The sequence below is a fragment of the Carex rostrata genome, chromosome 6 (genome assembly GCF_964058835.1).
Source record: "Carex rostrata chromosome 6, lpCarRost1.2, whole genome shotgun sequence".
Classification (NCBI taxonomy): Eukaryota; Viridiplantae; Streptophyta; class Magnoliopsida; order Poales; family Cyperaceae; genus Carex; species Carex rostrata.
The window spans coordinates 5,010,469-5,022,981 of NC_135923.1; the positions used below are offsets into that span (position 1 = coordinate 5,010,469).

The window sequence follows — 12,513 nt, forward strand, 5'->3', positions numbered from 1 at the left end:
TAAAATGAATGAAATAATTAGGTAAAATAAAAAAATAACACTTGAACCAGTGGCAGAGCCAGGATCTGAGTCAGGGGTGGGCAGAACAATTCAACAGAGGCAAATTAACGAGCAAGCATAATCGCTGTGATTTTTCTCAAATACGCTGCTGCTGCTCCCATAGCAAAATAATAAGAATTTGGCTTTTTTTGTGATTGGTTGCTTTGTGGGCTAAAACAAAGGGAGGCAAAAAGTAAATCAGAGATAGGAAAAAAGTTGAATCACTATAGTCGGTAAAAAAAAATTCAATTTCCAGAAGTCGGCAGCTCCCCACCCCTAAAATGAATTGGCTCCGCCTCTGACTTGAACTACCACCGAAATAAAGGTAAAAAATACACATCATAAATTATAAGCAAGAGTTAATTTTTAGCAAAAGTTTAAATAGCGTTCATCATGTTAAAGTGAAACGACAAAAAAAATAACAGTATGTCCATATTATGCCGTTATAGTGCATTATAGCGTGTTATAACGTCGATAGCAACATAAGTTTTATGACTCAAAACACTATAACGCTGCTATAGCGTGTTATTTAAAATCCTGATTTTCATGTGTTCAAGTGTCTCTCTATTCTAATTTAAACAAGAATTTCCAGTTCGGGTTTCAGTTTCCATAATTAATTCTCTGCAATGCTTCACGTACCGGGTTGAATTCAAATGTTGATAATTGATATAGATCGGAAGTCGGAATCAACTGCAATACAATTCAATAAGTAAGAGGTGCAACAAAGAAAATATATACATATATGTGGTGGGCCCCCGAACTGACAAATTGAACCACTCGAGCCTGACTCTTAAACGAGTGCGGTTACGCTGAGATATTCATATCTCAATTATTGCGTGACCAACGTGTCCGGCGCCTATTCGGAGATAGCGCAGGGAACCAGTATTATTTGTGCATTGAGATTCGTGCAAAACGTATTTGAACAACTGGGATTTTCCAGGAAACACTCGGAGGATGTTAATTTCTGGAGCTATGTTGTGCCTTATGTCCTTATCTGATCTTCTTCGTCTCTAGTCGGAAATAGCTCGGGACCAGTATTATTTTGTGCTTTGAGATTCGTGCAAAATTAAAACAAAACGGTCGGATCCACTGATTCGGAAAGATTCTAAAAAATTCCTTTGTCCGGTACCACGGAGGATATATATGAATCCACTATATTGAGAATTTTTTTTTTAAATCATAAATAAAAAAAATAAATTATACTAAACCAACTTAATTACTTTGATTTTTACAAAAAGTCATAAGAATCGAAATGTCATTTTTGTCCGAAAAACAAACATCTCGGAAAAAAAATAATGTTGTAAAACTTGTGAAAATATCTCGAACTGAATTGTCATTTCGGTCTAGAAACAAAAAAAATTCGGACAGAAATGACATTTCAGTTCTTATGATTTTTGTTAAAAAAAAGTAATCAAGTTGGTTTCATAATTTTTTTTTTAATTATGGTTTATTAAAAAAAAAATTCCTATATTGAAGCCCCCAATTACCTCACAATTTCTGGCCGCACGAATAATTGTATAGCATTATTTTCATAAATCTAGAAAAGTGGGTCCGACACTTCTCTTATTCATGTACCAAGTCTTTTATAAACGGTCATATTTTTTTCCACATGATTGTCGTGAATCAAGATATTTTGTATGATTGTAACACACGGCTTATTATATGATTGCAAAGTACCATAACCTCACTCGTTACATTGCACAAAAATTGATCCATAACATCATTATATAACATTATTCCAAACATAAATTTTATACAAACTTGCGATATATTTGACAATTAATAAATCTTAGCCTCCCTCAAGTGGAAAAATATAATAATTCGTGTGTTACAATCATACAAATAGCCAATTTTTGTCGAAAATATCTTGGATTCACGACAATCATGTGGGAAAAAAATATGACCGTTTATAAAAAAATTGTACATTGTCCGCAAATTTGTTGCTGAAGGAATGAAAGAATTGTCGGACCTAAGAGTGTAAACGGGTCAGATATTATCTATTCGGATTTGTATCTGAAAATTAGATTCGAAAATTAAATATGGATATATAATTTCTAAATATATGTGTGAAATATGAATATGAATACATATATAATTTTTAAATTTTAATTATTCATATTCAAATAATAGATATATACCATACAGTTTAATATATATTATAAAAGAAATCATATTATTCATCAGTATAAAAATCAAATATCTGTATCAATATATGATTTGTATTTGTTTAATATCTTATCTGTATTCGAAAAATAAAAATAGATATGAATATAGTTTTACCACTATCTGATCTGATACGATCAGTCTGCACCCTTGCCAAGAAACTAACGAAGTAGATATTTGGGAAATGTTTGGTTACCAAAACAAAAATAGCTAAAATAGCTAAATTAAAAATAGTTATTGTTTGTCTTATTAGAATAGTTAAATCTCAAAATCCTTAAAAATGACCTATTTTAATAAGACAAAGTTTAAATTTCCTATTTTAGCTATTCTAATTCAATCAAGCACCGAATAGACTTATTCCAAATAGCTTAATTCCAAAAATAACAAATTCTCAACCTAACCAAATATACCCTGCTAATTGGAAAGCACCAATTAAATTGAGTGTTACAAAATCAAACACTGTCAAGTCTTACAACTGAAACAAACAATACACAAGTCTTATAATTAATTTTTCATTTTATATTTTATATATTTGGTATTTTGCCTCTTTCTCAACACCAACCATCTTTTCAAAGCAACTTTGAAGGCTAATTTCCTGCTCTTACCTAGAGTATAGACAAAATTCTTAAAGCATGTTGCATGTTGGAAGAGTTAAAAATAAATAAATGTGATTTTAATAAAATTTATAATATTACATTTGATTATATACTGAGACTGAAACGCAAACTACATAATGTGTGACAACTGAAATTTTAACTCAAGTTTTCACGATTATAAAATAAAATTTTAACAACTAAACTACAAGTACATATTTAATATTTTTAAGACTAAATCATATAAATACCTAAAAAATTTATTAAAATTTTAAAATGACGAAAATAGCTAAGCACGCCCTACCATCAATATTGTACATCCACCTCGATCTACGTATAAGTTGTGTAGAACTCGTCACGGCTTGATTCCGGAAATAAATATGTTGTGATTCTTAAAGAATCACAGGATACTGCTATTCCAAATCCATCTCTTCATTTATTTCGAGATTAGTGCACAAAAAATTACTGATTTTGAAATTTGTATATTTCATCAAGTAAAGGGTTGGATTTGAAATAGCAGAATCCTGTGAAGAATCACAACAGATTTATTTCCCTTGATTCCACCATTCTAGCCACCAAAAAAAAATTAGAAGTATAATTTATTAATTGCTTTTTGTAAAGATTTGTGGTTTTAAATGATTCCTTATAATTTTATTGATAAAAACACATATTTACAATATGTCAAATAACTCTCATTAAATGATTTTGTTGAAAGCTCCATTGCAGAGTTTGGGATTTTTAAATCTAAACTAATTTATTCTCACAAATTCATTTAAACTAATATAATCATCTAATCATAATTATCTGCACTCTAATCACTCTATTACATTATTCTCTATTTCTCTCTACGACTGGATTCGCTTTCATCTGATAGCTGCTGCGCTCCGATGGTCAGATCTACTCACAATCGTGCTCCGATTAAGTTTGTGTACAGACTCCACACTCCAACCTCCAATGATACTGTGCTTTCGGTTCTATTGGGTTTTGCTCCTTCTCTTTCTCATTTTTCTTTTCGTTCCAGGAGGTAGAGATGAAAGAGAGAGGAGGGTATCACTTTGTCGGGAATTAGACCTAGTAGAGATAGGAGGGGAGGACGCAGGGGCAATTAGAGTTTTGGAATTGCCTCTTTAAAAAACAAATTTTGCTATTTTCAAATTTATTAGTTGTTATCCGAAAAATGTATAATTCATTGATTTTGAGTATAGTTGTATGTATTAATTTCTTATTGTACTATAATTAGTTAACTCATTCACCCAATATTTTGAGATTATTTTTTTCTCCAAACAAATTCATCACATTTCCGCGAGCATAACGAGTTCAATTTTAAATATATTTTGCGCGCATGATAATTATGTAATGTTGCGCATTTGATATAAGGATTAGGATTTGAAAGAATTGTATGTATAGAAATTGGAGTATAAAAAAAGAAATTGAAGATATAAAAATTGAAAACGAGAAAGTAAAACACAAATGTATCTGTAGAAATATTAATCATAGCGGATTTGTCTCAAAATTCTTAGTAAATGAAGAATAATAATTAATTTCTTGAAAAATATGGGAAAGAAATACTTCTATTCTATAAATGTTAAAATAAAATCATATTGAACTTAAAAAAAAACTCAAAGGCCTTATTATAACAAACTAATCTTCTTGCACAATTAATAACTTTGTGATTAATTAATTAATAAATTCCCTTTTGGATAAACAAGGAATTATACTATTGATTTAGCCAATAAACCAATAAAATCCAAACAAAGTTGCTATTACTTAGGAGTGAGGCTATGGTACTTTGCAATGAGCAGATCGTTTTGTGCATTGGATTTATATCTCTGTCTTTAAAGTCAAAATAGTCAATTCAAACCGCTCAACATTATTATCGAATGAAAATATACTTGAAGACCAAATTTTATATTTTTTAAAAAAAAATTTACTATGTTTTTTTGTAGGTAGAAAATCACTACTTTTGGATGGTCCAGAATTTTTAGATAAAGTGATTTTTTAATTATCTCAAAAAATAGTAAAAAGTTTCAAAAAATATAAATTTTGATTCAAGTATATTTTCATATGATAATAATGTTGAGCAGTTCGAATCAACTATTTAAACTTTAAAGACAAAGATATCAATCCAATATACGAAACAATCTGAACATTGCAAAGTACCATAACCTCACTCATTACATAGCATAAAAATTGATCCATAACATCATTATATAACATTATCCCAAACATAAATTTTATACAAACTTGCGATATATTCGAATTAATAAATCTTAGCCTCCCTCACGTGGAAAAAAATATAATTACTCGTATGTTACAACTTACAATCATACAAATAGCCAATTTTTGTCAAAAAGATATTGGATTCACGACAATCACGCGGAAAAAAAATGAGACCATTTATAAAAGAATTAATTGTACATGGTCCGCAAATTTGTTGCAGAAGGGATAAAAGAATTGTCGGACCTAGGAGTCTAAACGGGTCGGTTATATTTTGTCCTCGGATTCATATCTGAATATTTTGATTTGAAACTTATATATGAATATTCAAGTTATGAATATGAATATATATGCGGATATGAATACAGATACAGATATAGTTTTAAATTTTAATTAACTGTATCCGAATAATAAATATATACCATATAGTTTAATATATATTAAAAAAAATTATATTATTCATCATTATAAAAAACAAATATCTGTATCTATATAGGTTTAATATATAATTTGTATCTATTTAATATCCGATTTGTATCCTTAAAATAAAAATGAATACGAATATAATTTTACCACTATCCGATCTGATACGATCTGTTTGCACCTCTGTCATGAAACCAACGACGTAGATATTTGGTAATTGAAAAGCACCAATTAAATTGAGTGTTACAAAACAAAACTGTTTAAGTCTTACAACTGAAACAATCAACACACAAGTCTTACTATGAGGAAAAAAAAAAAAAATGAAACGAATGCAGAGTTGCTCTGCTTAGGAATCTATACCTAGTGATTAATTTTTCATTTTATATTATACTATGAGGAAAAAATAAATAAATAAATGAAACGAATGCAGAGTTGCTCTGCTTAGGAATCTATACCTAGTGATTAATTTTTCATTTTATATTTTACTATGAGGAAAAATAAATAAATAAATGAAACGAATGCAGAGTTGCTCTGCTTAGGAATCTATACCTAGTGATTAATTTTTCATTTTATATTTTATATATTTGGTAGTTTGCTTGCTTTTCAACACCAATCATCTTTTCAAAGCAACTTTGAAGGTTAATTTCCTGCTCTTACCTAGAGTATAGTTAAAATTCTTAAAGCATGTTGCATGTTTGAAGAGTTAAAAAAAAAAAATGTGATTTTAGTAAAACTTTTAATATTACATTTGATTATAAATTGAGACTGAAATGCAAAATATATAACGTGTGACAACTGAAATTTTAACTCAAGTTTTCACGATTATAAAGTGAAATTCTAACCATTAAACAACAAGTATATATTTAACATTTTTTTAAGAACTAAATCATATAAGAGGAGGGATCAAGTTACAACAACCATTTTCTACATTTTCAAAGTCCAAATCGTAGATCCAAACCGTTAGTTGTGATCTCTGCAATAAAATGTGCTTGGAGACCAAATTTTACATTTTTTGGAATTTTTTTACTATTTATTAAGATTGGTACAAAAACTAGTCAAATTTAGACCATTGAATTTTGTACCCATCTTAATAAATAATAAAAAAAAATTTTAAAAAAATGTAAAATTTGGTCTCCAAGCACATTTTATTGTAGAGATAACATCTAACGGTTTGGATCAACGATTTGAACTTTGAAAATGTAGAAAATAATTGTTGTAACTTGTTGTAACTTGATCCCTCTTCATCATATAAATATCTACAAAAATTTATTAAATTTTAATATACATAATTAAAAAAAATAAATAAATGACGAAGATAGCTAAGTATGCCCTACCATCAATATTGTACATCCACCCCTATCTACATATATATACTCATCACGGCTTGGTTCCACCATTCTAGCCACTAAAAAATATTAGAAGTATAATTTATTAATTATTTTTTTAAAGATTTGTGGTTTTCAATAATTACTTACAATAATTAATTATTGATAAAAAAAGGGATTTACAATTTAACTTAAATGACTCTTATTTTTAAATTTAAACTAAATTATTCTCACGAATTCATTAATTTAATTTATTATAATCATCTAATCTTAATTATCTGCACTCTAATCACTCTATTACCTCATTCTTCATTTTTCTCCACTATTGGATCCGCTTTCGTCCGATAGTCGCTGTGCTCCGATGACCGGACCTACTCATCACCGTGCTCCAATCGAGTTCGTGTAGAGACTCCACGCTCCAATCTCTGACAATACTGCGCTTTCGACTCTACTCGGTTTCAGTTCTTCTCCTCTTCCGCATTCTCCTTCCCGCTCGAGAAGGTAGAGATGAAAGAGAGAAAAGGGTATCACTATGTCGGAAGTTAGGTCTAGTAGAAATGAGAGAGTAGGACGTAGAAACAATTAGAGTTTTCGAATCACCTCTTTATCGCCAGAGTGAAAAAGTCGAATTTTGCTCGATTCAAATTTATTAATTGTTATTCAAAAAATGTATAATTCATTAATTTTTTAGTATAGTTTTATGTATCAATTCCTTATTGTGCTCTAATTAGTTAACTCATCCACCCAATATTTATATGAACCATGTAAAATTGTACATAGTTCATACTTTACAAGCAAAATATAATCTTATATGAAACCTTTTCTCCGATCAATATTATTGATGTCGCCGTCCTTTGAAGTTTGAAAGCACAGTGACACATAGCGTACGGAGAATTCTACTTCATATGGTAAGCAATAGTATTTAACAAAGCTTTAAAATTAGGTAAAAAGCAAAGTCAAGTCTGTAGAAATTGTATCTTCATTTTGACTAAAATAATTGAGGTGAGATATCTCAGTCAAAAACAGTAAAATTAATATTTTGCAGTACCTGTTTCCGTTTTCATTATTTATCAACATTTTGACTATATATGAAACTATAAAGGTTAATTAATATTACTAGCAATTATATAATTAAGGCACTAATCTTTCTTTTTCCTGTTTAACAGACTTAAAAGCGCATTAATTAATTAAATAAACCAAACAGTACAAGACAAGGTTTAGGTCACCTGAGGATTAATTTGACAGGAAAAGGAAATATACAGCAACAGAAAAGGAAAAAACATATACATCATTTTAATAACAAATATGAAAGAAAAGACATGATCCATAAATGAATAGATATATGCATTGATTGGTCTTGCCAACTTACCGTCCTGGCGTATAAAATAATTTTCTACAGGATTTGGTGTATGCATGTATTGTGTGCTTACCTGTCTACTTGCGTACAAAACTGTGGAAAGGAGCTTTATATTTTTTTCTAATTATATTTTTGTATATGTATGTTGCACGAAGTAATATTGAAAGACAATCCCATATATAATTTATGAATGATTAATTGTTTATTGATGCACTTTATATTCTAAACATTGTTGTTCTTATCAATTCTTGAAAACCTTATCCAAAATCAAAATAAAAAAAATAAAAACTTATGTATCATTGAGAAAATTTTGGGGATTTGTTTTGTAAGAAATATGCACATAATATTGCTTGCTCCTACTAAAACATACTTATTAGAAAAGAAGTACATGACTACATCTTATTCAGTTCTTAAAAAAACAATTATAATTATTTTTTAGAGGAAAAAAAATAATTGTAGCTTCAAAAGAAAACCTTCAATATATATTACAAAGGAAAAAGATGGTATTTATTATTGGAATCGGGTTTTGTCTAAAGGGCTTTGGACAAATCTGATTCAAACTCAGACCTAGATCATCTGATATGTGTTGAGATCGTACGAACATAGTTAAAACTTAACAAATTTAAATGGTTCGGTGAATTTAAATTGTTGGTATGAATTTTGATGCTGATTGAAAGGTTTAGATCCTGATTTGAATAAAACTTGATCCAAAGCCCTTTGAACAAACACCTCAACTTGTATTATCATATCCTAGACCACACAAAGAAAACAAAGCACACATCAACGAAAAAAGATTGTACATGGTGGTACCAAATTGATGAGAACCACAACCATATTTCCATTATTTATCATTTACAATTAACATACTTACCTCGTACATGACTTTTATATATTCATCAGTACCTGAAAACCAATGGAAATCTCACGTTAAACTTTTCAGGCTTTCCTAATCACCAATCATACATTGCAATAACTCATCAACCACACCTACTGAGATGCAAATAAATTGATTGCACCACAACTATTAAATAAGTACCAAACCTACGATGCACAAGGATTTTATTATTGCATCTCAAGTTCTGTTTGTACATGGAACCAAATTCTAAGGAGAAATTATTGATTATTCCATAAACATAGGAGAATAATGCACAGTTTTAGTTTCTACCATAGTTACTTTTAGAAGAACCAAAATCCCCCCCTCCAACAGCCAATTACCAGCCCCTATTAAAACCTACCAGAAAACTCTCCTAATTATACAAATCATTAGAAAAACCATCAGACCCAAACATGTATTGTACCCGATAAGCTCATACAAGATCCGACATGAGCCAGCTGGCAAAGGATTCTAGGTCATTGCCATTATTTGTATCAGTGCTGGGGATCCTAAAATCAACAGTAGAATCACAATAAGACCATTCCTGCCCCAAATCCAAGTCCCAATCCAGCTTGTCCCAATCTAAGAGGTTGGTTGCATCAATTTGGGTCGACCCTACTTCCTCCTCTTGGCCCAATTGGGTTCCTGTAGGCCTGCTTTCTCTCTCTTCATTTACCATATTTGCCCCACTCCCTCTCTCCTCATTCAATGCTCTCTCTCCCTGTGGGACCCCATCCTCACTTCCATCACTACCACACAGAAGCATTGCATCCATCTCACTGCCAAGTGGTCCCGGGCTTAGTAGGCCACTGATCATTTCCTCGTCAATTGATTCAATCTCTGGGTCTAACACTGTGCTGAACCCATCCTCGCTGTTTGATTGCGAAGCAGCCGGCACGACTTCTTTCATTTCTTTCATTTCTTTTGTCGTGTTGTTGTTATTGGATTTCTTCTTTGAACCACGGCTGGTGCGGTTGGCCTTCTTGCGTTTGACAGTTTCGGTGGATGCCGGCAAGTCGACCTTCGGGGAATCAGAGTCAGCGGGAGCAGACTTCCGGTAAGTGTGGACCCGCCGGCTGAGGTGTGAATTCCAGTAGTTCTTTATCTCGTTGTCTGTTCTCCCTGGCAGGTGACCTGCTATCTGAGACCATCTACAGAGACACAAAATGAAGTAACAATTTTGTCAGATATACAGTCAAGAACTCAAATATATTTTAAAGGAAGATGGATTTATATTAAATATTTTGTTTCATGCATATATATCGTGATTAGATTTATATGTGATAGTACAGGATCGATATTATTGACTTATTCTCGTCACAGTCTACTAAATTCTATTAAATCCATTATTTTATAGATATATTATACGGTGATCTTATACTTTTTTTTGTTAATGATATATAATACAACTTGCAGCTGAATCACGTACGGTTATAAACTTATCATATTAAGTTTGTCAGAAGAAAACAAAATGCAGAGAAGATATGTTATAACCAGACTGATTGGTGTCAGTCGGAATCTCAAATAATTTATGATAAACTATTCAGATCTCAGTTTTGTTTCTTTCCTTCTTAAATTTTATAATAAATGTGATGAAATATTATAATCATCACTTGTACTGTTGCACATGTGAATTGCATGGCACGTGATCAACTGATCCGCCCACAGATTTGAGTACAAAACACTTGGACAAGATTCAATCATGCAACCAAAAAAAAAATTGTATTTGACAGAACAAAATCAGTAGAAAGATATAAAAAAGCGATATGAATAAACAAAACCGTTGGATTCAAATCGTCGTGTATAAAATGGCACGAGATTCGGAAAGGCCTAGTGGCAACATTTTTGTCTGCATTTAAAACTGAAAACGGAAGCTTCAACCTTTCATAAAGGGTCATAAAACAGGGAAAAGGACATCTATGGTATCGACATAAATGGAGAGCAACACCAATAATTGGAACGATGCACAAATATGAAAAAGTTTGCCACGGCCACGTGCATCATGAGCCCCGTCGGAGAACCGAGCTCCACGTGGCCAGGGCCCACCACCACCAATAGCAAAGGCCGACGGGCTATTAACTGGTCCTAGTTTAACAGTGCTGGACCAATCTAGCATTACTGGTTGCCTTGCTAGAAGGTTTCGTTTGGATTGACAGGTGGGACCCATCTCTGGCGGATCTGGCCATGATTCCGTATTCCTGACGTGAACTAAAGTAAAATACCTTTACATGTGCCAAAGGACAAGAGGACAGCAAAACTGAACGGAAAACAAGGTTCTCTATATACGACAAGAACTCTCTGTTTACTATCAGAGAAGCAAATTTAAAAAAAAAAAATGGAAAACGGATGAGCTGATCAAGGATCTTCAATTGTGATTTGTGAGGAATACAAATGATGATTTTCAGGTAGAATTTTGAAAATTTTGAAGTTAAGTACCTGTTGCCAAGAGAAGTATGGAGCTTTATAATGGTGTCTTCTTCCTCTTTGGAAATGTTGCCCCTCTTGACATCAGCTCTCAAGTAATTTATCCACCTCAGTCTACAGCTCTTACCGCACCTCAACAATCCTGGAAATTTCAGACGCGTACGATCAGAAACGAATCATTTCGACGAATCAAATTAGTTTTATTTCAGAGTAGGCGTCGAAAGCGAGGAAGAAGAAAAGAGATATGTACCAGCTTTCTTTGGTAGAGATCGCCATGAGCCTTCGCCATGGGTAGCAATGTACTTCAATAAGATATCGTCCTCTTCAGCCGTCCATCTCCCCTTCTTCAACCCTACCTTGTCGCAACACGGTGCTCTCCCCATTTCTCTCTCTAGCTAGGTTTGTTAGAGTAAGAGAGAAACTTGAGCTCGCGTCGACGGGGTTTAGAGAGCGAGAGAGAGAGAGAGATGTGAGAGCTGAGTGAGTCCAAACGAGTTGGTGGGTGCAGGGGGGTTATTATAGGCGATCTGGTATGGTATGGTATGTAGCAAGACATGTTTTTCTCCAGTCAATGCCTCAATGGTAAAATTGCAGCAGCCTATTGACTTTTTATACAAGCACGAGCAAAATCGGACGGTCGCTTGCCCCTGGACTGGAGGAGACAAAAGCAAGTGAAATGGAGGGAATGATGAGAAGGAAAAATGAAGGGTAAAAATGTAAAAGGGTGGTGGGGAAGACTGAAGGGGACGAGCGGTCATAGAAAGAGACACGTGGAAGAAACGGGCCATTTGGAAATTGTGGCTCGATCGCCGACGGATGTATCCTTCCGGTTTCGGTTTAATCAGAACTATTGCCCGACCCACTAGTGTGAGTCTTTGATTCGGTTTGTTTTTCCCACTTTCCCTTCTTTGAGAGAGAAAATAATAAACAAAAAAGAATGCAAAATTGGCTTAATTCGTAAAGGAGATGTCGTTTTCTTTAACAAGCGTGTAATAAAATTGTTCGTGGAAATCGACAGGTAAATATTTCCTTAGTATTAGATTCATATAACGGGCGGCATAATCACATTCATATGTACGCTACTATAAAAAACGTGAC

At 32.4% G+C, this 12,513-nt stretch overlaps 1 protein-coding gene across 1 annotated transcript; it reads right to left on the minus strand.

Moving 5' to 3' along the window:
* Window positions 1-9,380: 9,380 nt before the first annotated feature.
* On the minus strand, window positions 9,381-11,902 carry LOC144555521 (uncharacterized). Its single transcript, XM_078303898.1, has 3 exons — window positions 11,666-11,902; window positions 11,428-11,557; window positions 9,381-10,142 (listed from the first exon to the last, which is right to left on the minus strand). Exons 1-3 carry the CDS (start codon window positions 11,796-11,798, stop codon window positions 9,425-9,427), a joined length of 981 nt encoding a protein of 326 aa, XP_078160024.1. The 5' UTR covers window positions 11,799-11,902; the 3' UTR covers window positions 9,381-9,424.
* Window positions 11,903-12,513: the final 611 nt, after the last annotated feature.

Coding starts and splice junctions, on each gene's coding strand:
- LOC144555521 (XM_078303898.1), bottom strand. CDS start 11,798: ATGGGGAGAGCACCGTGTTGCGACAAGGTAGGGTTGAAGAAGGGGAGA. Junction 11,558..11,665: donor ATCTCTACCAAAGAAAGCTG/GTACATATCTCT, acceptor TGAAATTTCCAG/GATTGTTGAGGTGCGGTAAG. Junction 10,143..11,427: donor CATACTTCTCTTGGCAACAG/GTACTTAACTTC, acceptor GTGTCTCTGTAG/ATGGTCTCAGATAGCAGGTC.